This window comes from Heloderma suspectum, chromosome 2, assembly GCF_057233095.1.
Source record: "Heloderma suspectum isolate Gila_16-S chromosome 2, 16-S_ref, whole genome shotgun sequence".
NCBI lineage: Eukaryota > Metazoa > Chordata > Lepidosauria > Squamata > Helodermatidae > Heloderma > Heloderma suspectum.
Genome location: NC_139459.1, coordinates 371080031 through 371105586, shown reverse-complemented (window position 1 = coordinate 371105586; position 25556 = coordinate 371080031). Strand labels below are relative to the sequence as shown.

The window sequence follows — 25556 nt, the reverse complement described above, 5'->3', positions numbered from 1 at the left end:
TCCATCTGGAAGCACCTTGAAAACAATGCAGGGATGACTCGAAGCCAACTGGATTTGTCAAGAACAAGTCCTGCCAGACGAATCTGATCTCATTTTTGGATCAAGTCACCTACCTTGTGGACTGTGGGAATGCTGTGGACATAATATACCTCGACTTCAGCAAAGCTTTCGACAAAGCGCCCTATTTTATCCTGATGAGCAAACTAGCTCAAAGTGGGCTAGAGGAAACAACGATCCGGTTGATCCACAGTTGGCTACAGAATCGTACTCAAAGAGGGCTTCTCAATGGGATCTTCTCAAACTGGGGAGAGGTAATGAGCGGGGTACCACAGGACTCAGTCCTGGGCCCAGTGCCCTTCAACATTTGTATTCATGACTTGGAGGAGGAGGTGCATGGAATGCTGATCAAATTTGCAGTTGACACAAAATTGGGCAGGATAGCTAATACCCTGGAAGACAGAAACAAAATTCAAAGTGATCTTGATAGACTGGCGCGCTGGGCAGAAAACAACAGAATGGAATTTAATAGGGATAAATGCCAAGTTCTGCACCCAGGAAAAGGAAACCAAATGCCCAGTTACAAGATGGGGGATACGTGGCTCAACAACACTACAAGCGAGAAGGATCTTGGAATTGTTGTTGATCACAAGTAGGGATGGGGGAGAATTCCACCACGGACCCCAATGAGGCCGGATTCCAAGAATCCAGCCCCACTGGGGCCCATGGTGGAATGGAGCACTCACCTCCGCCTCCCCGTGGCGTTGTCCGTGTTGGCTCCCTCCGTGCGTTGATCCTGCGGAGCCAGCTGCCTACTCCACATCTCTGGCAATATGGCCAGCAGCCATTTCTGTGCCGTATCACTGTGCTAAGTCTCCGGACACCAATGGTGTAGTGGGCGTCATTCGTGGCCGTAAAGCTGTTAGATTAGGCTAAATGCAGCCATTAACTCCTGCATTTAGGCTAATCTACCAGCTTTACGGGTGCAAATGGCGTCCACTACGCCATTTGTGTCCCTGTTTTTTGACGTGATAGGCTATGCAAATATTTGAGGCTAGACAGCCATCTGTCAGGGATGCTCTGACCTGGATTCCTGCATTGAGCAGGGGGTTGGAATCGATGGTCTTGTAGGTCCCTTCCAACCCTACTATTCTGTGATTCTCTGATTCTATGGTGCCCTCCAGATGTCAGCTCCCAGCGTTACTGACCTTTGGCCTTGTTAGTGGTGGCTGATGGGAGTTTCACTCTAAAACACCTGAGGGGAACAAGGTTGGGGAAAGGTGGAGTGGGTGATACTGAGCAAGGTGGACCAAGGGTCTCACACAGTATAGGTACTTGCTTAAATTACGATGTAAGGTATTTCAATCCTTTTGGACCCTGACGGGTTTTTCAGACTGTGAGTAAAGAAAAGGAGACAGATGCTGTGAAGTCATCAAATGCCTCAGCAGTGGACAAAGGCCCTGATTTGGAAAGGACCCCATTGTTTATCAAATCTGTCATCACACTGATTTTTGAGCAATTCTATCAGTATTCCTAAAGAGACATACTTGACAGAGAAGCAGACTACGAGGCATGTTCCAAAATGAGAGACTCCTTAATTTGTTTTCCTCATGAGGTGATCTCTGCAGTTGAGATCTGGCCTCAGCACAATGATGTAGCCTTTGGGGAGGAAGATGCAACCCAGGAGACCAGCACCAGAGGTCAATATGGAGAAGATCTCCACAGCCACCATGGATTTCCCCTTGGTGCTCAAGTAGGTTGGTATAAAAGAGACCCAAACACTGCAAAACACCAGCATGCTGAAGGTAATGAACTTGGCTTCATTAAAGCTGTCAGGTAATCTCCTTGCTAGGAAAGCCACCGTGAAGCTGAGGAATGCCAGGAAACCCATGTAACCCAAGACAGTGTAAAACATGGTGACTGAGCCTTCATTACATTGCACTATGATCTCTCCAGGCAAGGAATGGAAGTCCAAGTCTGGGAAAGGCGGAGAGGTCACCAGCCAGACAGCACAGATTACAGCTTGGATGAAGGGGCAAGCCAGGACAACGGAGTTTGTCAGTTGTCTCCCCAAGAGTCTTCTGGCCATGTTTCCTGGCTTGGTGGCCACGAAGGCCAGAACCACTGTGACAGTTTTGGCCAGCACAGAAGAAACAGCAACAGAGAAGGTAATGCCAAAAGCAGCTTGTCGGAGAAGACAAATGACTTTCTTCGGTCGGCCAAGGAACAGAAAGGAGCAGAGGAAGCAGAGCAGGAGGGAGAGGAGGAGGATGTAGGTGAGGTCTCGGTTGTTGGCTTTCACAATGGGTGTGTCCCGGTGTTTAATGAAGATTGCCAGCACGAAAGATGTGACCAGAGACAGCAAAAGAGCTAAAGAAGCTAGCAAGCAGCCCAATGTCTCTTGATAGGAAAGGAAATGGATCTTCTTGGGAATACACTGGTCATGGTTCGTGTTTGGGTGATGATCTTCTGGGCACAGGGCACAGCTATCTGCATCTGGAATGAGCAACAACTACTGAAGTATCTCAAATAGGACACAGATGCTCTTTTTGTAGTGCCAGTTCAGACATCACAGAAGGTGATGGAAATATCCGTTCTGAAGCTTATTTCACACCTTTGCTTATTTTCTGTGTAAGCTTCAGCAATCGTAAGACCTGAGTCAGAAAAGTACCAAATGCTTCTCTCCTAATATTAAGGCCCCCTGTACAAGACCCGGGTTCAATATTCTGCAAGGAAGAACATTCCGTACCCTGACATGAAAATCAGGGAACTGAAAGAACCAAATCACAGTCTATCACCTGCAGTGTCCTCTGAATTAGAGCATATATATATATATATATATATATATATATATATAGAGAGAGAGAGAGAGAGAGAGAGAGAGAGAGAGAGAGAGGGGTGTCAAGTGCCACTACAACAAAGCAACAAGGGGAGTCTGGATCCGCTAAGGATGCAGTCAGTCTTAAGTTAAACTACATGAGAAAGATAAGTAGACTAACCACAGAGTAATTTCAAAATGTATTTAGAGCTAAGTGTTTCAGCTTCAACCCTCATCAGTAGCTGTGATGTTCCAGAGGTGCAGGTGAGTTAACATGTCTTGCAACAGCCTGCTCTAGTTTTTTGGTAAGAATCACAGATTTGTAGTTTCAGAATCTTGTTCTTAGGTCCACTGTAGTTTTTCCTACAGATTGAATACGACACCCTGTCTTTTACATTCAATTAAATAAAGCACATTAGTGGAAGTGCAAGTTACTGATTGGGTAATGCAGTAAGTTTGGTTAATAACTGCGCTCCTAAAAGATGTGGCTTCTTGGAGGTAACTGCATGGAATGCAACATGCTGCTTTACATTAGTGTGCCCCTTGGGCTGCAAATATCTTGTTTGACTGCTGATTTAATTAAGAATTTACCCAAATGGGGTAGTTTTTGGTTCTTCCAAAAACTTCTGGTTACTTTGCTATTGTGCTTCTATACACACGTACACATACACAATCACACAGACACACACACACTATCTATCTATCTATCTATCTATCTATCTATCTATCTATCTATCTATCTATCCTATCTATATTCCATCATTTCCCAAAGATTACGCAGTGTCCTCTGAGGAGATATGTTGGTGGGGAGGCTGTGGTGCAGGTCACAGAAACCACTACAGATGAAAGGGCAGCCTCAGTCTTTGGCCTTGGAGTACCATACGTGCTTCAGGTTCCACAAGGATGAACGACCACCTGCCCTGACCAGTGTTTTGCCCAAATGGCTTCAGGTCCGATGCCAAAACAACTGAGGTTGGAAACATGGTCTTAAAAAAATTGTGCAGGGGAATGTTATCCAATATGTATACAGGAGAAAACCCAGCAGATTATTTGCGTGTACTTACTGGGAGTCATTATTTTATTATTTCAATAGAAGTTTTGTTCAAGTAATTTTGAATACTTTGGAAACAGCAGAGGTATGCAATCTGAACTGGAAATGACAAAAATTTATTCCTGGGGGAAACAGCAAAGTCTTCTCCTTGTCTATGATCTTCCCTTTGTCCCTGTGCCACTCTGCCCCCACTATGCTCTGCATTTTATATGTCTTTCAAAGTTTGAGGTACCTGTTGAGTTAGACATTGTCCCTTCTGGACAACGATCACACCTGTAGCAGCAAACCGGCTTTCCCTCAGGAACTTTTCTCCGGTGCCCTGGAGAGCACCTCTCCACACACCTGGCAAAGGGCGCCTTCTAAAGGGGAAAAGACAAACAGCTGAGGATGTCCAGAGACAGCAATCACATGAAAAAAAGTTACACGACAGAGTTTCCCACTACACGATGGATGGGTTCTCCAGCTTAGGAGGGCCAAATATATTCCGGATGTCTACACGTCACTTTGAACTGTCACAAAGGAGGCTCATACGGGAGACAGAAAATGTAACACTGAAAGCTGCTGTATCCTGATGATGTCAGTGGGACTGACCACCCTCCCCTTGCAAATCCCCTCCCATGACATCAGGGAGCTCCCCCACCCCCGCCACTCCATGCAGAGAGGGGCATGGAGCTCCTTACCTCTCTCTGCACAGAGAAATTGACCTGGTCCTGCAACACCGCCCCCCCACATGAGTACCTCCTTCCTGCCACACCCATGTCCCAATTGGGTCGTGAGGCTAATCTAAAATATATTCTGATGAGAAACACGAACTTTGGAAGCTGCCTTCTTCTGAGTCAGCCCCATCGAGAGCATCTGGATCAAAATAAATGGAGGAAAGAGTAAAAGGAACATGGTGGTCGGCGTCTACTACTGGCCACCCAATCAAGGAGAAGACGAGGATGAAACTTTTGAAAAGCAAATTGCCATTGTTTCAAGGAAGCAGGATGCAGTAGTAATGGGGGACTTCAATTTCCCTGATACTTGTTGGGAGACAAATTCTGCAAAACATGGCCCCTCCAGGAAATTCCTGACTTGTGTGGTGGATAACTTCCTCCTACAGAAAGTAGAGGAAGGAACTAGAGGATCGGCTGTCCTTGACTTGATCCTAACCAACAGAGATGACTTAGTGGATCAAGTAGCAGTTACAGGAACTCTGGGGGAAAGCAACCATATTGTACTTGAGTTCTTGGTTCTAAAGGAAGCAAAAGCCGAGTGTAGCCAAATGCGTACCCTGGATTTTAGGAAAGCTGGTTTTAATAAACTGAGAACAGTGATCAGTAAGGTCCCATGGCAAGTGACTCTAACGAGAAAAGGGGTCCAAGATAGGTGGGAGTTTTTAAAAAGGGAAATTCTCAAGGCACAATTACAAACAATGCCAACAAGATGAAATGGTGGAAGACAACAGAAGAAGCTGATGTGTTTGAGGAACAGTGAGGGGTACTAGAGTGGATCATGGCACCTAGGAAAAAGAAACCAAATGCACAGTTACAAGATGGGGGATACATGGCTCAACAACACTACAAGCGAGAAGAATCTTGGAATTGTTGTCCATCACAAGCTGAATAGGAGCCAACAATGTGATGTGGCTGCAAAAAAGGCAAATGCTCTTTTGGGCTGCATTAATAGAAGCATAGCTTCCAAATCCCGGGAAGTACTAGTTCCCCTCTACTCAGCACTGGTGAGGCCTCATCTGGAGTACTGTGTCCAGTTCTGGGCACCACACTTTAAGAAGGATGCAGACAAGCTGGAGAGGGTTCAGAGGAGGGCAGCGAAGTTGATCAGCCAGAGTGCAGGACACGGAATAATGGGCTGAAGTTACAGGAAGCCAGATTCCGGCTGAACATCAGGAAAAACGTCCTGACTGTTAGAGCAATATGACGATGGAACCAATGACCTGGGGAGGTGGTGGGCTGTCCCACACTGGAGGCATTCAAGTTGAGGCTGGACAGCCACCTGTCAGGGATGCTCTGACTTGGATTCCTGCACTGAGCAGGGGGTTGGACTCGATGGTCTTGTAGGCCCCTTCCAGCCCTACTATTCTATGATTCTACGTCAGGGCTCAGCTTCGGTACTGCAGTAGGTCTGTGTGAGCTTCTCTCGGTCAGTGTTCCCACAGCAGAGCCAGCGGGAGTCTCCCAACTCCTTGTCCGCTTGCTGGTCTGGCCTTGGCAGGCAAGGAGGCTGGAAGCTGTCCGTGAGAACCTGACAGAGGTGGGGTGGGGTTTATTTTATTTATTTATTTTTGTTTGTTTGTTTATTTATTTCATTTCTATACCACCCAATAGCCAAAGCTCTCTGGGCAGTTCACAAAAATTAAAACCAAACAGAACAGAATAAAACAATTTAAAATATATGGAACATTAAAACCACAATATAACAATACAATATTTGCAGAAGGGTCGCCCAAGTTGTAGTGTCACTGCTGGGGGGCTGAGCAGTGCCGCCCTGTTTAGACAAGGGCCTTGCTGAAAGGCTAGAGGCCCTTGTCTGTCAAGGGATCCGGAGGGGGCGTCCTACAGTCCCGCCTTCCCTTTTAAGCTGATGCAAAGGAAAAGAGCCTTTGTTAGGAACATCTCGTCTTCATTGCCCGAAGCCTTCTCTGTTTGGATCCATCATCGGATGGGCTTTTGGAGGCACTCTGCACATGGACTGGAACATTGGATTGTGAAGGACTTGCCATGAAAAGTACTGTGAGGCTTTTCATAGACTTGAACTGTCGTTGCTGTGGATTGTGTGTCTGTGTTTGTAGTCAGCTCAGTGTACAGCAGGCTGGGTTTGATCTACAACTTTTGGACTTCCCTGTGCCAGAACTCCTGCAGCGTGGAGTTGCCAGTGTGAAAACACTGGCCTGGAACTCCTTGCGTGTGTGGGTCAGCCCTTCCCTTGATCTTGGTGGGCCTTGACCATGTAGCCTGGAGTTATCGACAAAAGATTCAAAGTTGGCCTCTCTATGGGTGTGGGTTGTTAGGCCTTTCAAGAAGTTATCCCCTGATTGCCTGATGGGTTCATTCCAGCGATCATTCCCTTTCCATGACCGGGGTTGGAGCCCCGTGAAAGGATTGTCTGGGTTAGGTACCCAGGAATCCAGTGTCCCTTCCTTGTGTTCAGAACCGTGGAGATGGCAATGGAGAAACCACGCTGAGGATCTCAGTCACGGGAGTAGTGTTTAGCTTTGGACTGTTCTGGAATTACATAGGGCCTATAGCTACTGACCCTCCGCTATATGATTCCTGAAGAGTGTAACCATTAAGCTTTTGCCGTGGGATTCCCTGCAATAAAGCAATCTCACTGATTTGGGTGTCCAGTGTCAGATTGCCTGAGCGTGTACACTGGGGGGATCGGGAAACCCGCAGGTTACTTTGCCCAGTCTTGTTTGCACGGACTGGCAGCAGCTCTTCAGGGTTTCAGGCAGGGGCCTTTTCCAGCCCTACCTAGAGATGCCAGGCAGGAACCAAAATGGAGTCATTTCAACACAAAGATGGTTCTTTACCACTGGACAGCAACCCCTCCCTGGACTCAATAGGCCTTTGGCCTCATCTAGAAAGACAACTCCTGTTCCCAAGAGACAGAACAGAACATTCTTTCATTTTCCCATGACCCCAGACCATTCCCTTCGAACCAACCTCTGTAGCCCAGATGATTGAATCCGAGTGAATGGTGAAGTCTTGGCCTGGGGGAACCCCAGGATTGACCCCTCCAACTTTCACAGGAGAAAAGGACTCATTTGGGAAGAAGATCCAGTTCAGGATGTCATATCGCTTCCTGTTTTCAGTGAGAGAGACTTCATCTCCAGCACTGTTGTTAAATCGCACGTTTCTCAAAGAGGCAAGAATCTGAAATGAAGGAGACACTAATGAAATGGGGTAAACGTGAGCGAGTTCTGGAGCTTTTCTGCATGAGGCTGTTGTCTATCTAGCAGAATAATGGAAATACTGAAGTCGATAACATTTCATTTTGCTTTCTTTAAGTAATACTGCATTTTCCCTGCTCTGAAAAAAAACCCTCACCAAAAGTGCTGTTCAAAACCAGAAGCCAAACTGGAGGGTAACAATGTTTTCTAAGGAAGTTACAAATAACTGTGAGTAGGGACCTTTCTATTGGGCAGTATAGATATGTAATCAGTACATAAAAAGTGTATAAATAAAAAGAAATTAATAGGGAATGATTGATGTATTTATTTCATTCCTATACTGCCCAATAGCTGAAGCTCTCTGGGCAGTTCAAAAAAATTAAGGCATATATGGGAGGAGGCGATCCTTCAGATAACCTGGCCCCAAGCCGTGTAGGGCTTTAAATGTTAATAGCAGCACTTTGAATCAGTCCTGGAAATGGACTGGCAGCCAGTACAGCTGGAAAGTACGGGTGTAATGTGATCTCGTTGGCCAGTCCCTGTTAACAGTCTTGCTGCCCTATTTTGGACTAGCTGAAGTTTCCAGACCATTTTCAAAAGCAGCCCACATATAACGCATTGCAGCAATCCAGACGAGAGGTTATCAGAGCATGGACAACTGTAGCTAGGCTCTCTCCATCCAGATAAGGGTGTAGCCTAGGCTGATATTTGTTGTTCAGTCGTGTCCGATTCTTCGTGACCCCATGGACCATAGCACGCCAGGCCTTCCTGTCCTGCGCTCTTCCCGGAGCGTGCTCAAGTCCATATTCATTGCATCAGTGATGCTATCTAGCCATCTCATCCTCTGCCGTCCACTTCTCCTTTTGCCTTCAGTCTTTCCCAGCATCAGGGTCTTTTCCAGAGAGTTTTCTCTTCGCATTAGTTGGCCAAAATATTTCAGCTTCAGCTTCAGTATCTGTCCTTCCAATGAGCACTCAGGGTTGATATCCTGTAGGATTGACTGATTTGACCTCCTTGCAGTCCAGGGGACTCGTAAGAGTCTTCTCCAGCACCACTGTTCGAAAGCATCAATTCTTTGGCGCTCAGCCTTCCTTATAGTCCTGCTCTCACAGCCATACGTTACTACTGGGAAAACCATAGCTTTGATTAGACGGACCTTTGTCGGCAAGGTGATGTCTCTGCTTCTTACTATGCTGTCTAGGTTTGCCATAGCTTTCCTCCCAAAGAGCAAGCATCTTATAATTTCATGGCTACAGTCACCGTCTGCGGTGATCTTGGAGCCGAAGAAAGTAAAATCTGTCACTGCTTCCATTTCTTCCCCTTCTATATGCCAGGAAGTGATGGGGCCAGATGCCATGATCTTCGTTTTTTTAATGTTGAGTTTCAAACCAGCTTTTGCACTCTCCTCTTTCACCCTCAAGAAGAGGCTCTTGAGATCCTCTTTGCTTTCTGCCATTAGGGTGGTATCGTCTGCATATCGGAGGTTGTTGATAATTCTCCCGGCAATCTTAATTCCGACCTGTGATTCATCCAACCCGGCGTTTCTCATGATGTACTCTGCATATAAGTTAAATAAGCAGGGCAACAATATGCAGCCTTGTCGTACTCCTTTCCCAATTTGAAACCAATCGGTTGTTCCATGTCTGGTTCTTACTATTGCTTCTTGACCCTCATACAGGTTTCTCAGGAGACAGGTAAGGTGGTCTGGTACTCCCATCTCTTTCAGAATTTGCCACAGTTTGTTGTGATCCACACAATCAAAGGCTTTAGCGTAGTCAATGAAGCAGAAATAGACGTTTTTCTGGAATTCTCTTGCTTTCTCCATGATCCAGCGAAAGTTGGCAATTTGATCTCTAGTTCCTCTGCCTCTTTGAAACCCAGCTTGTACTTCTGGTAGTTCTCGGTTCGCATACTGCTGAAGCCTAGCTTGTAGGATTTTGAGCATCACCTTGCTGGCATGTGAAATGAGCGCAATTGTGCGGTAGTTTGAACACTCTTCCCTTTGCCCTTCTTTGGAATTGGAATGTAAACTGACCTTTTCTGCGCAATAAATGAGTGCACAGCACCACAAAGATGAGCACACAATAAAGGCATCATGTAGAAAGGCTCCTGGTGTCTTCTAACATACTGCGACTGCCATCAGTTCAGGAGACAGCACCTCACCCCCCCCCCCCGCTCTGTTGTTTAGTTTAGTGCTTAAAATGCACCACCTGTGGGCGCTACCTGCTCGATTCTGCCTTCTCACTGGCTTGGGCTTTGGGGGCTGGTGTCTACTTGCGCCAGCCCAGCGTCATACCTTGCAGGAGGCGCTGCAGGGAGATTGTCCACGGCAGCAAAGAGATCAGTGGTGGAAGGGAGCCGCCTGCGGTGTCCTCCAGGGCTGGGAGGGAGCATGACTGCTTTCTATACTCGAACTCTTGGGTCGGGGTAGAGACTTGCCTGATTCCTCCCTAATCCATATCCAGAGCTGTAGACACATATGTGTGTTGTTTTTTTAAAAAAACTACTACAGAAATGCACTACTCCTTACTCACTTCTTAACTCTCTTTAAGGCGAAAGGTGGCCATGAAAGACGATCCATGGGGAATATCTTTCGTTAACAGCCTTAGAATGGATTAAGGGCTTTTCTACATGAGGCTTTTAACCCTCCTCTTTACCTAGGCTTCTGCTGCTGGATTCTTTGTGGGATTAAGAACAGCTGCTTTACACAAGGTTTTTTTCAGGGCTTTCTCGGCCTTTCCATATGTTCTATTACACAACCACTAGGTAGCACTGTGATAAAGCGGAATTGTGCAAATACACCAGGGTTTAATGCCAACAGTCACAGAAATACCAGATTTTCCTCATTAGAGAGAAAAAAATGCTATAATGGTTGCAAGGAACATGAGAGGCCTTGGAGGATGACCATGACCTGTAACGTACCCACAAACTACCAGGAGTGAGCAACCATGAGCGCACAATACATGTCTCATGTAGAACGGCTCTAACACTCCTCCCATTCTCCCTCTTTGCTTCCAGGATCAGTCCACTGAGAAATCACCAAGGCACCTTCTATAAGATTGCCAGATCTGAAGGAGGACGTTACCTGCCACGGCTGAATATTCAGAAGCCTCTTGTCTTCCCCCCTCACTCCACGTTTGGATCCAGATACAGCATGTAAAGCGTGTGCCACAGAAAAAACACTGTTGTAGATGCTGTAGCTTTCACTGGACATGCTCACTGGGAATCTGGTCTCTGCCAGGTCCTGTACCTTCTCCTTCCCGGTACAGTTTCTCATTTCTCTTGGAGAGTTTTGGCCTGATTTCAGAAACTCACAGTGAAACGCAGTTTCCCACCATTTATGGAGAAAGACGTCTCCTTGTGGTCGGCGTGGATCTAAGGCCCAGAGAAAATGCTTGAATCCTGGCACATCCCTTCTGTGGACTCGGAAGTGCAAAGCACCGTGGATGGGTTTTCCATGTATGATGCTGAAGGGGAATCCTGCCGCAGCGATATCCGAAAGGGATGTCATGATCCAAACCTTCCTAAATGGGGTCTTGCCCTTTTCTTCATGGATATAAAACGACATTGTTAGTTGTCGTATAGCAGTGTAGTCTGCAAAGATGATAATCACTTGCGGCTCAAACCAAGAACTAGGAATAGAGCCAGACAGTATTTGAAGGTAAAAGCCTGAGTCCATAGCCTTGAACGTGTCGGTGAAGGCCACACAGATGTCCTTCTGCTTGAGCATTGGTGTCAGTGTCTGGATGAAATGTTCACCACGGTCATCACTGTGAACAACCAGCCCAATCCAGTTCCAGTGGAAATGCAGGAGCAGCCGGACTAAGCCCACATACTGAGCAATCTCATTGGGATCAATCCGGTAGAACGAAGGAAATTCCCTGTTCTCTCCCTCAGCATGGTTGAAAAAGCTGTAACCGAGCTGAAGGAAGGAATGTCCTGTTAGACTGCTGCACAAGGATTTTGTGGCATTTTAAAGACTAGCCTCTTTTTAAGGCATCTGCTTCCTTGGACTCCGACGCCTGACTTTAGATGCATGAAGTGTTCTCCAGGAGGAAGATGTACATTTTAAAAATAGATATTTAAATATAAAGTGACGCTCTGTGATGTCTTTTGCTGGAAGAAAAAGTAAGTGGACTGGAGCGGCAACTGTCGTCCCTCCGGGGAATAAGAGAACACGAAGAGTTCTTGGACAGAATGGGGGAATTACAGCAGCAAAGGGAAGACCAGAAGCTTGAAGAGCAACAGCATGATGAGGCAGTGGGAAATGCTGAGGTGAAGAAAAATGGAGTAAAGGATACTCCTTGGAAAAGGGTGACAGTTAGGAGAAGAAGAACTAGACGCCACTCTGCACCAGTGGAAGCAGTGGAGCTATGGAACCGATTCCAGGTACTTGCGGATGAGACTGGAGGACAGCCTGCAGAGGAAGAATCACAGGGGAACCTGCATGAGAGTGAGCAAGAGGCTGAAGGTCAGTCAAACAGAGGCGATGAAACCCAGGCCTACAAGAAGAAGAAGAGAAGAGTGGTAGTAGTGGGAGACTCCTTGCTGCGTGGGATCGAGACCCAAGTATGTCGCGAAGACCCGTGGACTCGCCAGGTATGTTGTCTCCCGGGAGGACAGATTAGAGATGTGACTGAAAGGTTGCCTGCACTCATAAAGCCCACTGACAGGCATCCCTTTCTTCTCATCCATGTGGGAACAAATGATACCACCAAGCGGAGCTACGAAGAGATCACGTCAGACTTTGAAGCTTTGGGAAGGAAACTCAAGAACTTTGGGGCCCAGATAGTTTTCTCATCCATCCTTCCAGTAGTTAGAAGAGGGATAGAAAGGGAACGAAAAATACTCCGGGTGAATGACTGGCTACGAAGGTGGTGCCAACGAGAGAGATTTGGATTCTGGGACCACGGGCTATATTTCCTGGAAGATGGGCTGTTGGCTAGGGACGGGTTGCACCTCACAAAGGATGGGAAGAATGTGTTTGGCCACAGCATGAAGAACTTCATCAGGAGGGCTTTAAACTGAATCCTACGGGGAAGGGAGATGTAATGTTGGGGGTAACAATGGATGTAGGCGCATGCACTGCAACGGAGAGAACAGCTCTGATAGCGCCCAATAATAGTCTTCAGACACATGTAGGAAGAAAGCCAGACTATGAAGCACATGGTCTTCGATGTCTATATACTAATGCCCAGAGTATGGGAAACAAACAGAACCAACTTGAACTCTTAATACAAGAGGGAAATTATGACCTGATAGGTATAACTGAGACTTGGAATACAGCAATTGAAGGATATAACTTGTTCAGAAAGAACAGGAGGAACAGAAAGGGAGGTGGGGTTGCACTGTATGTGAAAAATACATATCTCTGCACAGAAATACAGGAGGAGGAGCTTGGTAGCCCCATCGAGAGCATCTGTGTTGAAATAAATGGAGCAAAGAATAAAAGGAACGTGGTGGTCGGAGTCTACTACCGGCCACCCAATCAAGGAGGAGACAAGGATGAAACTTTTGAAAAGCAAATAGCCAATGTTTTAAGGAAGCATGATGTAGTAGTAATGGGGGACTTCAATTTCCTCGATATTTGTTGGGAGACAAATTCTGCAAAACATGGCCCCTCCAGGAAATTCCTGACTTGTGTGGCGGATAACTTCCTCCTACAGAAAGTAGAGGAAGGAACTAGAGGATCGGCTATCCTTGACTTGATCCTAACCAACAGAGATGACTTAGTGGATCAAGTAGCAGTTACAGGAACTCTGGGAGAAAGCGACCATGTTGTACTTGAGTTCTTGGTTCTAAGGGAAGCAAAAGCTGAGTGTAGTCAAACGCGTACCCTGGATTTTAGGAAAGCTGATTTTAATAAACTCAGAACAATGATCAGTAAGGTCCCATGGCAAGCGACGCTAGCGAGAAAAGGAGTCCAAGATGGGTGGGAGCTTTTAAAAAAGGAAATCCTCAAGGCACAATCACAAACAATTCCAACAAGAAGAAAAGGTGGAAGACAACAGAAGAAGCCAACGTGGCTTCACAAAAAGCTTAGGGATGACCTGAAAACAAAAAAGGACACATATAGGAAGTGGAAAGAAGGCCAAGTAACAAAGGAAGAGTACAGGCAGGTAGCACAGAATTGCAGGGATGGCGTCAGGAAGGCTAAAGCGGAGAACGAGGTGAGGTTAGCGAGGGATGCTAAAAACAACAAAAAGGCTTTCTTCAGCTACGTGCATAGTAAAAGGCAGAGGAAAGAAATGGTGGTTCAGCTATTAAATAAGGATGGCAAAACGATAACAGATGACAAAGAAAAGGCAGAGGTGCTCAGTTCCTACTTTGGCTCAGTCTTCTCCCAAAAGAGGGTCTATGACCGCCCCGGCAAAGGCGAAGTACAGGCTGAAGGGGCAGGATTGCAGCTTGAGATCGATAGGCATATGGTCAAGGAACACCTCATTACTTTGAATGAGTTCAAATCTCCAGGGCCAGATGAACTGCATCCTAGAGTCATAAAGGAACTGGCAGAAGAACTCTCAGAACCGCTGTCTATTCTCTTTGAGAAATCATGGAGGATGGGGGAAGTGCCAGATGACTGGAGGAGGGCTAACGTTGTCCCTATCTTCCAAAAGGGTAAAAAGGAAGAACCTGGGAACTACAGACCAGTCAGTCTGACATCAATCCCTGGGAAAATTCTGGAGCAGATGATAAAGGAATCCATCTGGAAGCACCTTGACAACAATGCAGTGATGACTCGAAGCCAACATGGATTTGTCAAAAACAAGTCCTGCCAAACAAATCTGATCGCATTTTTTGATCAAGTAACCTCCATTGTAGACCGTGGGAATGCTGTAGACATCATATACCTCGACTTCAGCAGAGCTTTCGACAAAGTGCCCCATGATATCCTGATGAGCAAACTAGCTCAAAGTGGGCTAGATGAAACAACGATCCGGTGGATCCACAGTTGGCTACAGAATCGGACTCAAAGAGTGCTTATCAATGGGACCTTCTCAAACTGGGGAGAGGTAACGAGTGGGGTACCGCAGGGCTCAGTCCTGGGCCCAGTGCTCTTCAACATTTTTATGAATGACTTGGAGGAGGAGGTGCAGGGAATGCTGATAAAATTTGCAGATGACACCAAATTGGGTGGGATAGCTAATACTTTGGAAGACAGAAACAAAATTCAAAGTGATCTGGATAGACTGGAGCGCTGGGCAGAAAACATTTAAAAAATGACATTTAATAGGGATAAATGCCAAGTTCTGCACCTAGGAAAAAGCAACCAAATGCACAGTTACAAGATGGGCGATACGTGGCTCAACCACACTACAAGCGAGAAGGATCTTGGAATTGTTGTTGATCACAAGCTGAATATGAGCCAACAATGTGATGTGGCTGCAAAAAAGGCAAATGCTCTTTTGGGCTGCATTCATAGAAGCATAGCTTCCAAATCCCGGGAAGTAGTAGTTCCCCTCTACTCAGCACTGGTTAGGCCTCATTCTCATTGGTGGAGAATTTCCCCACCAATTTCGGGGGGCCAAATGCGTTGGCACTCGGCCCCCCGAAGTTTCGGAGAGAAATTCTCCCCCATCCCTACCGTACACTGATGTGTAGCCTAGGCAAGGAATCCACCTCTTGACTTGGGCAGAGTGGCTCGCCCACAATGCAGGGGTAGATGCCTGCATAGGAAAATTATGTTAGATTCCCGCACGTCATATGTGCAGATCCTGAGGGGGGAGATGTTATTTCCCATGTTTAATAAAGAGACCCAAGTTTAACCCAAGCTATGGTGTCCGTCTCTTTGTTCCTGACTTCCTTCATTAATGATCTGGAGCCAGGAGTGACCAGTGAAGTGGCATGGACAACTCCGTCTTCAGAGATCGGCCTTTCCCTCTTAGCATTCCTGAGCTCAGCGGGTCCCCCACATCCATCCCCACGTGAAGCCCCTTACCTGTGGGATCTTGTAGAGGCCCATTAAGGATGCGATCACCCATGAGGATTTGGAGTCGAGACCCCCAATAACGGAGAGCAGTTTATCCTGCCTGTCACATTTATAGTTGGGGACCCTTTGCCCCCGGGTGGAAAGCAGAGACAGGCTGCTCAGATGCATGAAATGGACAATGTCCTTGTGCTCATAGATGCGTAAGCCGAGGGTTGTGTTGGGAAGGAGAGTTGGGTCCTTGTTGAGCTCAGTGATGGAGAACACCAAGGCCAGGAAGGGCTGGTAGTTGTTCAATAATGTCCTGAAAGTATGAGAGAGACAAGGGGAAATGGCTGAGGATCCCAACGGAACAGAGGAGCAGTGGAGGGTTAAACAGTCAGTCTGGTTCGAGGCTCTTTGAACCTTCTGGAACAAAGACATCTTCACAAAGGATTCAGAGTGAAATTGAGATTGTCCCATTGTCACACAGAGAGACCAAGTCCTGCATCTTATAAGGACATCTGAAGAGTCCGGCTAGATCAGCGATCTAATTCAGCACATTTATAATTTATTACTTTACTAACTATTTCCATTTTTTTAAGTTCCACCTTTTGGATAGAAATGTTCCCAATGTGGGTTACAAGTAAAACTAAAGTGCAATACGAAAATGAAAATAAGACATTTAAAAAAGTGCCAGGATCCTTCCCACAGGGCAGCTGTATAAGACTTAAGAATGGCTGAAGCTTTTGATTGAACCAGCCTCTCCCATTAATTTCTCAGAGAGGAAAATATTTAGAACTGAAGAACGTCAGATGAACCCTGTTGGATCAGGGTTCAATCCCTGATCCAACTGATCTTACGACTTAAGAATGGCTGAAGCTTTTGATTGAACCAGCCTCTCCCATTAATTTCTCAGAGAGGAAAATATTTGGAACTGAAGAACGTCAGATGAAACCTGTTGGATCAGACCAAGCTGGTTCTTTCTAGCTCAGCATCCTGTTTCCAGCAGTGGTCAGCCAAGAGTCTTCCTGGGAGCCCCACAAGAAGGAGATGATGGCAGCAGGCCTCCTTCCTTCTCCTCCTTCACATAACTGTTGGGAATACTGCCACCTCGTCTGCAAGCTACAGGATCCAAAAAAGGGAATAGATTCTTAAATGTAATCAATTACAATGGGCTAAATATGTGGCATTGCCTGGTCATACAGAAAAGAACTATAAATTCAATAGCAATTTGTAAACAAAAAATGAAATTGGCTGAAAAGTAATATAAACACAGCTAACTTCTCTCACTTCAAGTTTTAATCCTTTTTTAAATATATATTTTATATTCCACACCCATCCCCATCCCCATCAAAACCAAATTCACCATTTGGTGCACAATTCCAGGAAGAAACGGAGCATTTGAATCGCCTGCTCCCCCGCCCCACCCTAGTCCCGCCATGATGCCTGAGTTGTGTCCACTGTAAACTTGATGTTCTAGAATCATAGAATCATAGAATAGTAGGGTTGGAAGGGGCCTACAAGGCCATCGAGTCCAACCCCCTGCTCAATGCAGGAATCCAAGTCAGAGCATCCCTGACAAATGGCTGTCCAGCCTCGTCTTGAAGGCCTCCAGTGTGGGAGAGCCCACCACCTCCCCAGGTAATTGGTTCCATTGCCGTATTGCTCTGACACTCAGGAAGTTTTTCCTGATGTTCAGCCGGAATCTGGCTTCCTGTAACTTGAGCCCATTATTCCGTGTCCTGCACTCTGGGATGATCAAGAAGAGATCCTGGCCTTCTTCTCTGTGACAACCTTTCAAGTACTTGAAGAGTGCTATCATATCTCCCCTCAGTCTTCTCTTCTCAAGGCTAAACATGCCCAGTTCTTTCAGTCTCTCTTCATAGGGCTTTGTTTCCAGTCCCCTGATCATCTTTGTTGCCCTCCTTTGAACCCTCTCCAGCTTGTCTGCATCCTTCTTAAAGTGTGGTGCCCAGAACTGGACACAGTACTCCAGATGAGGCCTAACCAGTGCTGAGTAGAGGGGAACTAGTACTTCCCGGGATTTGGAAGCGATGCTTCTATGAATGCAGCCCAAAATAGCATTTGCCTTTTTTGCAGCCATATCACATTGTTGGCTCATATTCAGCTTGTGATCGACAACAATTCCAAGATCCTTCTCGCTCGTAGTGTGATTGAGCCACGTATCCCCCATCTTGTAACTGTGCATTTGGTTTCTTTTTCCTAGGTGCAGAACTTGGCATTTGTCCCTATTAAATGCCATTCTGTTGTTTTCTGCCCAGCACTCCAGTCTATCCAGATCACTTTGAATTTTGTTTCTGTCTTCCAAAGTATTAGCTATCCCTCCCAATTTTGTGTCATCTGCAAATTTGATCAGCATTCCCTGCACCTCCTCCTCCAAGTCATTCATAAAAATGTTGAAGAGCACTGGGCCCAGGACTGAGCCCTGCGGTACCCCACTCGTTACCTCTCCCCAGCTTGAGAAGGTCCCATTGAGAAGCACTCTTTGAGTCCGATTCTGTAGCCAACTGTGGATCCACCGGATCGTTGTTTCATCTAGCCCGCTTTGAGCTAGTTTGCTCATCAGGATATCATGGGGCACTTTGTCGAAAGCTTTGCTGAAGTCGAGGTATATGATGTCTACAGCATTCCCACGGTCTACAAGGGAGGTGACTTGATCAAAAAATGAGATCAGATTTGTCTGGCAGGACTTGTTTTTGACAAATCCATGTTGGCTTCGAGTAATCACGGCATTGTTGTCAAGGTGCTTCCAGATGGATTGCTTTATGATCTGCTCCAGAATTTTCCCAGGGATTGATGTCAGACTGACTGGTCTGTAGTTCCCAGGTTCCTCCTTTTTACCCTTTTTGAAGATAGGGACAACGTTAGCCCTCCTCCAGTCATCTGGCACTTCCCCGGTCCTCCATGATTTCTCAAAGAGAATAGACAGCGGTTCTGAGAGTTCTTCTGCCAGTTCCTTTATGACTCTAGGATGCAGTTCATCTGGCCCTGGAGATTTGAACTCATTCAAAGTAATGAGGTGTTCCTTGACCATATGCCTGTCGATCTCAAGCTGCAATCCTGCCCCTTCAGCCTGTACTTCGCCTTTGCCAGGGGGGTCATAGACCCTCTTTTGGGAGAAGACTGAGCCAAAGTAGGAATTGAGCACCTCTGCCTTTTCTTTGTCATCTGTTATCGTTTTGCCATCCTTATTTAATAGCTGAACCACCATTTCTTTCCTCTGCCTTTTACTATGCACGTAGCTGAAGAAAGCCTTTTTGTTGTTTTTAGCATCCCTCGCTAACCTCACCTCGTTCTCCGCTTTAGCCTTCCTGACGCCATCCCTGCAATTCTGTGCTACCTGCCTGTACTCTTCCTTTGTTACTTGGCCTTCTTTCCACTTCCTATATGTGTCCCTTTTTGTTTTCAGGTCATCCCTAAGCTTTTTGTGAAGCCACGTTGGCTTCTTCTGTTGTCTTCCACCTTTTCTTCTTGTTGGAATTGTTTGTGATTGTGCCTTGAGAATTTCCTTTTTTAAAAGTTCCCACCCATCTTGGACTCCTTTTCTCGCTAGCATTGCTTGCCATGGGACCTTACTGATCATTGTTCTGAGTTTATTAAAATCAGCTTTCCTAAAATCCAGGGTACGCATTTGAGTACACTCGGCTTTTGCTTCCCTTAGAACCAAGAACTCAAGTACAACATGGTCGCTTTCCCCCAGAGTTCCTGTAACTGCTACTTTATCCACTAAGTCATCTCTGTTGATTAGGATCAAGTCAAGGATAGCCGATCCTCTAGTTCCTTCCTCTACTTTCTGTAGGAGGAAGTTATCCGCCACACAAGTCAGGAATTTCCTGGAGGGGCCATGTTTTGCAGAATTTGTCTCCCAACAAATATCGGGGAAATTGAAGTCCCCCATTACTACTACATCATGCTTCCTTAAAACATTGGCTATTTGCTTTTCAAAAGTTTCATCCTTGTCTTCTCCTTGATTGGGTGGCCGGTAGTAGACTCCGACCACCACGTTCCTTTTATTCTTTGCTCCATTTATTTCAACCCAGATGCTCTCGATGGGGCTACCAAGCTCCTCCTCCTGTATTTCTGTGCAGAGATATGTATTTTTCACATACAGTGCAACCCTGCCTCCCTTTCTGTTCCTCCTGTTCTTTTTGAACAAGTTATATCCTTCAACTGCTGTATTCCAGTCATGAGAGTCATCCCACCAAGTCTCAGTTATACCTATCAAGTCATAATTTCCCTCCTGTATTAAGAGTTCAAGTTCGTTCTGTTTGTTTCCCATACTCTGGGCATTAGTATATAGACATCGAAGACCATGTGCTTCATAGTCTGGCTTTCTTCCTACATGTGTCTGAAGACTATTATTGGGCACTATCAGAGCTGTTCTCTCAATTGCAGTGCATGCGCCTACGTCCATTGTTACCCCCAACATTACATCTCCCTTCCCCGTAGGATTCAGTTTAAAGCCCTCCTGATGAAGTTCTTCATGCTGTGGCCAAACACATTCTTCCCAGCCTTTGTGAGGTGCAACCCATCCCTAGCCAACAGCCCATCTTCCAGGAAGTATAGCCCGTGGTCCCAGAATCCAAATCTCTCTCGTCGGCACCACCTTCGTAGCCAGTCATTCACCCGGAGTATTTTTCGTTCCCTTTCTATCCCTCTTCTAACTACTGGAAGGATGGATGAGAAAACTATCTGGGCCCCAAAGTTCTTGAGTTTCCTTCCCAAAGCTTCAAAGTCTGACGTGATCTCTTCGTAGCTCCGCTTGGCGGTATCATTTGTTCCCACATGGATGAGAAGAAAGGGATACCTGTCAGTGGGCTTTATGAGTGCAGGCAACCTTTCAGTCACGTCTCTAATCTGTCCTCCCGGGAGACAACATACCTGGCGAGTCCACGGGTCTTCGCGACATACTTGGGTCTCGATCCCACGCAGCAAGGAGTCTCCCACTACTACCACTCTTCTCTTCTTCTTCTTGTAGGCCTGGGTTTCATCGCCTCTGTTTGACTGACCTTTAGCCTCTTGCTCACTCTCATGCAGGTTCCCCTGTGATTCTTCCTCTGCAGGCTGTCCTCCAGTCTCATCTGCACGTACCTGGAATCGGTTCCACAGCTCCACCGCTTCCACTGGTGCAGAGTGGCGTCTAGTTCTTCTTCTCCTAACTGTCACCGTTTTCCAAGGAGTATCCTCTACTCCATTTTTCTTCACCTCAGCATTTCCCACTGCCTCATCTTGCTGTTGCTCTTCAAGCTTCTGGTCTGCCCTTTGCTGCTGTAGTTCCCCGATTCTGTCCAAGAACTCTTCGTGTTCTCTTATTCCCCGGAAGGTCGACAGTCGCCGCTCCAGTCCACTTACTTTTTCCTCCAGCAGCGTGATCAACTTGCACTTGTTGCAGGTGTAGGCCAAGTTGTTCTCAGGCAAGAAAACAAACATTGCACACACCTTGCAGGTCACCACCACTGGAGAGTCTTGTCCTTCCATAGCCTCTTTTCCCTTTTTGTGTCTAGCTTTGTGATTGTTCTAGACTAGCCTGTGCCTGCTCCTCTACTCAGTAGAGGTTAAAAGCAGAGTCCCACTGGTGTGGAAGTGTGTGTTACAAGACAAATAAATGAAAAAAAGTTAGTAAAAAAAAAAAAAAATGTTAGGGACCTCCCCCTTGACCTCCCCTGCCGAACTCCCCTGGCCAACTCCTGTTCGCTCCCCCTGTTAATTCGCTCTCTGGGAGCTTGCCTGCTTCTGTAGTCCCTGGACCAGCTGGAGCAGCTTGCTCTGCTCTGCTCTGCTCAGCTGGGAGGCGGGAAACAGACTGAAGCTTCCCGCCCAGTCAGCTGCTGGGAGTACTCAGGCCACACCCCTCCAATTCAGTTGGAGCTCTCAGAAGCTCCTGGTGAGCTCACAGCCAGTCAGAAGGATAAAGGGCAGCGCCCTGGGCTTCCTGCAGCCCACTTACCTCTTAGCCTCTGTCTCCTTTGTCTCCTTTGTCTCTTCAACCACTGCAACTCCCCTGGCCAACTCCTGTTTGCTCCCCCTGTTCGCTCGCTCTGTTCGCTCGCTCTCTGGGAGCTTGCCTGCTTCTGTAGTCCCTGGACCAGCTGGAGCAGCTTGCTCTGCTCTGCTCTGCTCAGCTGGGAGGCGGGAAACAGCAAGAGGCTCTACCCGGATTTAATTAATTTAATTTAATTTAATTAATTAGAAATTAATTTAATTTCTAATTAAATTAATCCGGGCAACGCCACGTACTTCAGCTAGTCACTAAATAACCTCATCCATAACAACCCAGGGTAGATTGCCTCTCATACGGGAATCTGTGTTCAGCTATCATGGTGCAGAGCTGCCAAGAGACCGGTCCTCCAGGAATCTGCCTGACCCTTCTCAGAGCAAACGTCACCCAGTAGACATCCCCACATCTCCAAAAGTCTCTCCATGGTGAAGCAGCGTTTTGCACAAGCGGTTCAGAACTGCTGAGGGGAAGGGCCGTCGCTCAGCAGCAGAGCCCCTGCTTTGCACACGAGGTCCCAGGTTCAATCCCCAGCAGCTCCGGGTAGAGCCTCTTTGAAACCCTGGGGGCTGATCCCGCTCAGTGCAGGCAGCAATGTCCTCATTGCACAAAAGCTCTTACATGGTGGAAAGCAGCTTCCGACTTAAATCGGCCCTTCATTCAGAAGCACGAGGACTGGGAAATTGCTGTATTTTACAGGAAGGACTGTAGTTCAGTGATAGGGAGCATCCCTTGAACGCAGCTGGTCACAGGACCAACCCTTGGCATACACAGACAAGCCCGGGAGAGACAGACTCTGTCTCACGCACCCTGGAGAGCCTCTGCTAGATACTGAGGCAGAGAGGTCTGACTCAGTATGAGGCAGTTCCCGTGTGTCTGTTTAAAGCAGCCCTTCATTCAAGATCCGGCATCTTGAGTCATAGAATCATAGAACAGTAGGCTTGGAAGGGGCCTACACGACCATCGAGTCCTACCCCCAGCTCAATGCGGGAATCCCAGTCGAGACATCCCTGACAGGTGGCTGTCCAGCCTCCTCTTGGACGCCTCCAGGGTGGCAGAGCCCACCTCCTCCCTAGGTCATCGGTCCCATTGCCGTATTGCTCTCACAGAGAGGCAGTTTTTCCTGATGTTCAGGCAGAATCTGGTGTCCTGTAACTTCAGTTTTAGCCAGAAGCTTATTCTTTGCAATCAAGATACGACTGACTGTCCATGACTGATTTCAGCCTTTGATTACTGGAGTCCTTATTTCTGAGCTATAGAAACCACACAACTATTGCTTACTACAGAATCTCATCCGGACCCTGAGAAAGGCCCGAAGCAAACAGCCATAGGGATGCGTTCCGTGCGTTCCAGCCTTAGTTTCCCCACCACCGCTCTTCTTTTCCCTGGCATTTGGCCATGAATATTAGGAGTTGTGCTCCCAACAACCTCCAGGAATTCAAGGGGGGAACCAGATCAGGAGTGGGCAGACTTCAAGCTTGCAGGATCTACCACCTTTTTGTTACTAGCACCCAGAGATCCCCCAACTGGAGCCTGGTGCGAAAACGACAAACACATAGATGGAATTAATGTATTCTGAGCTCAGGAGGTTTTTCCGGGTTTTTTGGAGTACTAGAACTAAATGGAGCTCACAGGCCTTGGACACAACCCCACTCCTGGTTCCCCCCAAGTTTTCTTTATTTCATTTAATGTAGCGCAGGAAGGTGTCATTTGTTGCTGCTGTTGTTACACACTTGGGAGTTACAAATGCTTATTGACCCAGTGCAGATCACCCAGAGATCTTCCAGTAGAACCAGACTTCCTTCCCACCCTGTCTTAGAAGATTACCCAGAGATCTTCCAGTAGGTCCCCCAGAGATCTTAGATCAATGAGAGATTTTCCAGTAGAACCAGACTTCCTTCCCACCCCTGAAACTGCTTGGGCAGAGGCAGGAGGACATTTCTTAGACATTAGCAGATTGTCAACATGAAACCAAATTTCGGTCAGCTCTGCCTCTGCTCCTTGCAGAAAACCTCTCAGAATGAAGCCACTGAATAACCCGCAAGTCTCCAACCGTCACTGATGCAATGAATATGGACTGGGAGTGCAGGACAGAGCGCAGGACAGGAAGGCCTGGCGTGCTATGATCCATGAGGTCACGAAGAGTCGGACACAACTGAACGACTGAACAACTCCGACCGTCATTCTGGGTTGAAGCCGCTCCCGACAAGCCTCTCAGGCTCCTATAACAAATCAGGAAAGTTTGAACATCGGCACCATCACAAAGCACATCCCTGGAAGGAGCCCTCTAACCTGAGAGCAAAGCAGGCATGCATCTACTCCATATCCCTCTTCTGGAAACTTACGAAGGAATAGCGGCCATCTCTAATGGGGCTGAACTACGAAAGTCGGTTGTATTTGTATAAGAATAACTACCGAGTGGTAAATTCCCACCAACGATGAGGTCTCCTGGCCTGTAATAGTCTCTTTGCTGGACAAAAGGCCTGGCCTTTGGGCACATGGTCCTCAGCATCCTCTGCGTGGCCTGAGGAAGGAGCCAAAACAGAAGCAGTTGCACAAACATCACCGCCATGGAGAGAAATTGGTTCATAAGTCAGCGACCAAACAGAACCTCAAGGAAAACGGACCTGACAAGCCCCAGCATGGGAATCGGATGTCAGTAAGAAATGAACGGACACCAAGTGATCAGGTACCACACCGGCCGCCATCCACCTTAGGCTCAGGATGTGTTTATATTAAGCATGTTTTCTCCAGGATGTCTTTGTTATTGACTTGCTGGATGGAAATCCACAGGGGATTCTTCCAGAATTACTGTCATTTTGCTAATTCCCGGTCAGAGAAAGAACCACAGCCCCAGAGTGCTGGGCTCCCTTTGCACCTTGGAAGGAGAGAAACAGGCTGTCGTCACTCTTTGCTTCTTCGTGGGCCAGTTAGACTTGCCTTGAGTTGTCAGGTTCTGCCCTTTGCCCTGTGTAAATTTAAGCACCAAAATCCAAGATGGAGTCCACTGCCTCAGTCCCGTCGTCACCTCCCCAACTTAGCCCCCAAGTGGGCCCACCGCCATATGCCCCACTACGACCTGGCTCAGACTTAGAGCCTCCCGTCTTTGCATAAAAGGAGCCCGTGAGGATGGCACCTTGGACCACCAGAAACCCAGATCCGAATTATCAGTGCCCCATGAGAGAGGCTCCCAATTCTGAAGGAGGAACTATGTTTGTATATGCCCCTTCACCACTTCAGATATGTTTAATTGGAAGAACCAGAATCCCTCCTTTAGAGATGGCCTTGAAAAGATGCAGAATCTTTTTAGAACCATTGGCCAGACCCACCGCCCCACTTGGGCAGATGTCCAGATGATGCTACACACCTTTTTGACAGCCGAAGAAAGACGCCTGGTAGTTGGAGCGGCCAGTATGATTGCAGAGGAGTGGGTTGGGCAGAGACAAGGGGCGGAAGATCTGGTCCGAGGGAAGATCCAGTGAGGCCATCAAGATTGTGGGACCCCCAGTCGGACCCAAGAAGAGACCGACACAGAGAGTATTTAAATATCATCAAAGAAGCCAAGGGTAAGGAAGTACCTCGTACCCATAATCTGTCCAAATTGTATGATGTGAAGCAAGAGAAGGAATAAAGCCCCTCCGCGTTTTTGGAAAGATTGTTTGAAGCCTTTAAGAAGTTTAGCGATATGAATCCTGAGGCGGTAGAGAATCATCCAATGGTGAATGTGATGTTTATTGGCCAATCAAGTGAGGATCTCCATCGCAAGCTCCAGAAGATTGATGGCGTCCAGAGAAACCCCCTGTCTGAGCTGGTTGAGAATGCTTACAAGGTCTACAACAGTCGAAAAAGAGCCCAGGAGAAGCGCCTAGAGAA

General features: G+C 47.1%; 1 protein-coding gene across 1 annotated transcript; it reads right to left on the bottom strand.

The window, feature by feature from the left end:
- Positions 1–1591: 1591 nt before the first annotated feature.
- LOC146356067 (vomeronasal type-2 receptor 116-like) lies at positions 1592–25171 on the bottom strand. Its single transcript, XM_084830009.1, has 9 exons — positions 25051–25171; positions 24742–24819; positions 24099–24207; positions 15789–15989; positions 11595–11669; positions 10844–11390; positions 7532–7741; positions 4099–4225; positions 1592–2493 (listed from the first exon to the last, which is right to left on the bottom strand). Exons 1-9 carry the CDS (start codon positions 25169–25171, stop codon positions 1592–1594), a joined length of 2370 nt encoding a protein of 789 aa, XP_084686135.1.
- Positions 25172–25556: the final 385 nt, after the last annotated feature.

Coding starts and splice junctions, on each gene's coding strand:
- LOC146356067 (XM_084830009.1), bottom strand. CDS start 25,171: ATGGCCTCACTGGATCTTCCCTCGGACCAGATCTTCCGCCCCTTGTCT. Junction 11,670..15,788: donor CCCAACTATAAATGTGACAG/GCAGGATAAACT, acceptor GCTCGGTTACAG/CTTTTTCAACCATGCTGAGG. Junction 7,742..10,843: donor TGAATATTCAGCCGTGGCAG/GTAACGTCCTCC, acceptor CCTTCATTTCAG/ATTCTTGCCTCTTTGAGAAA.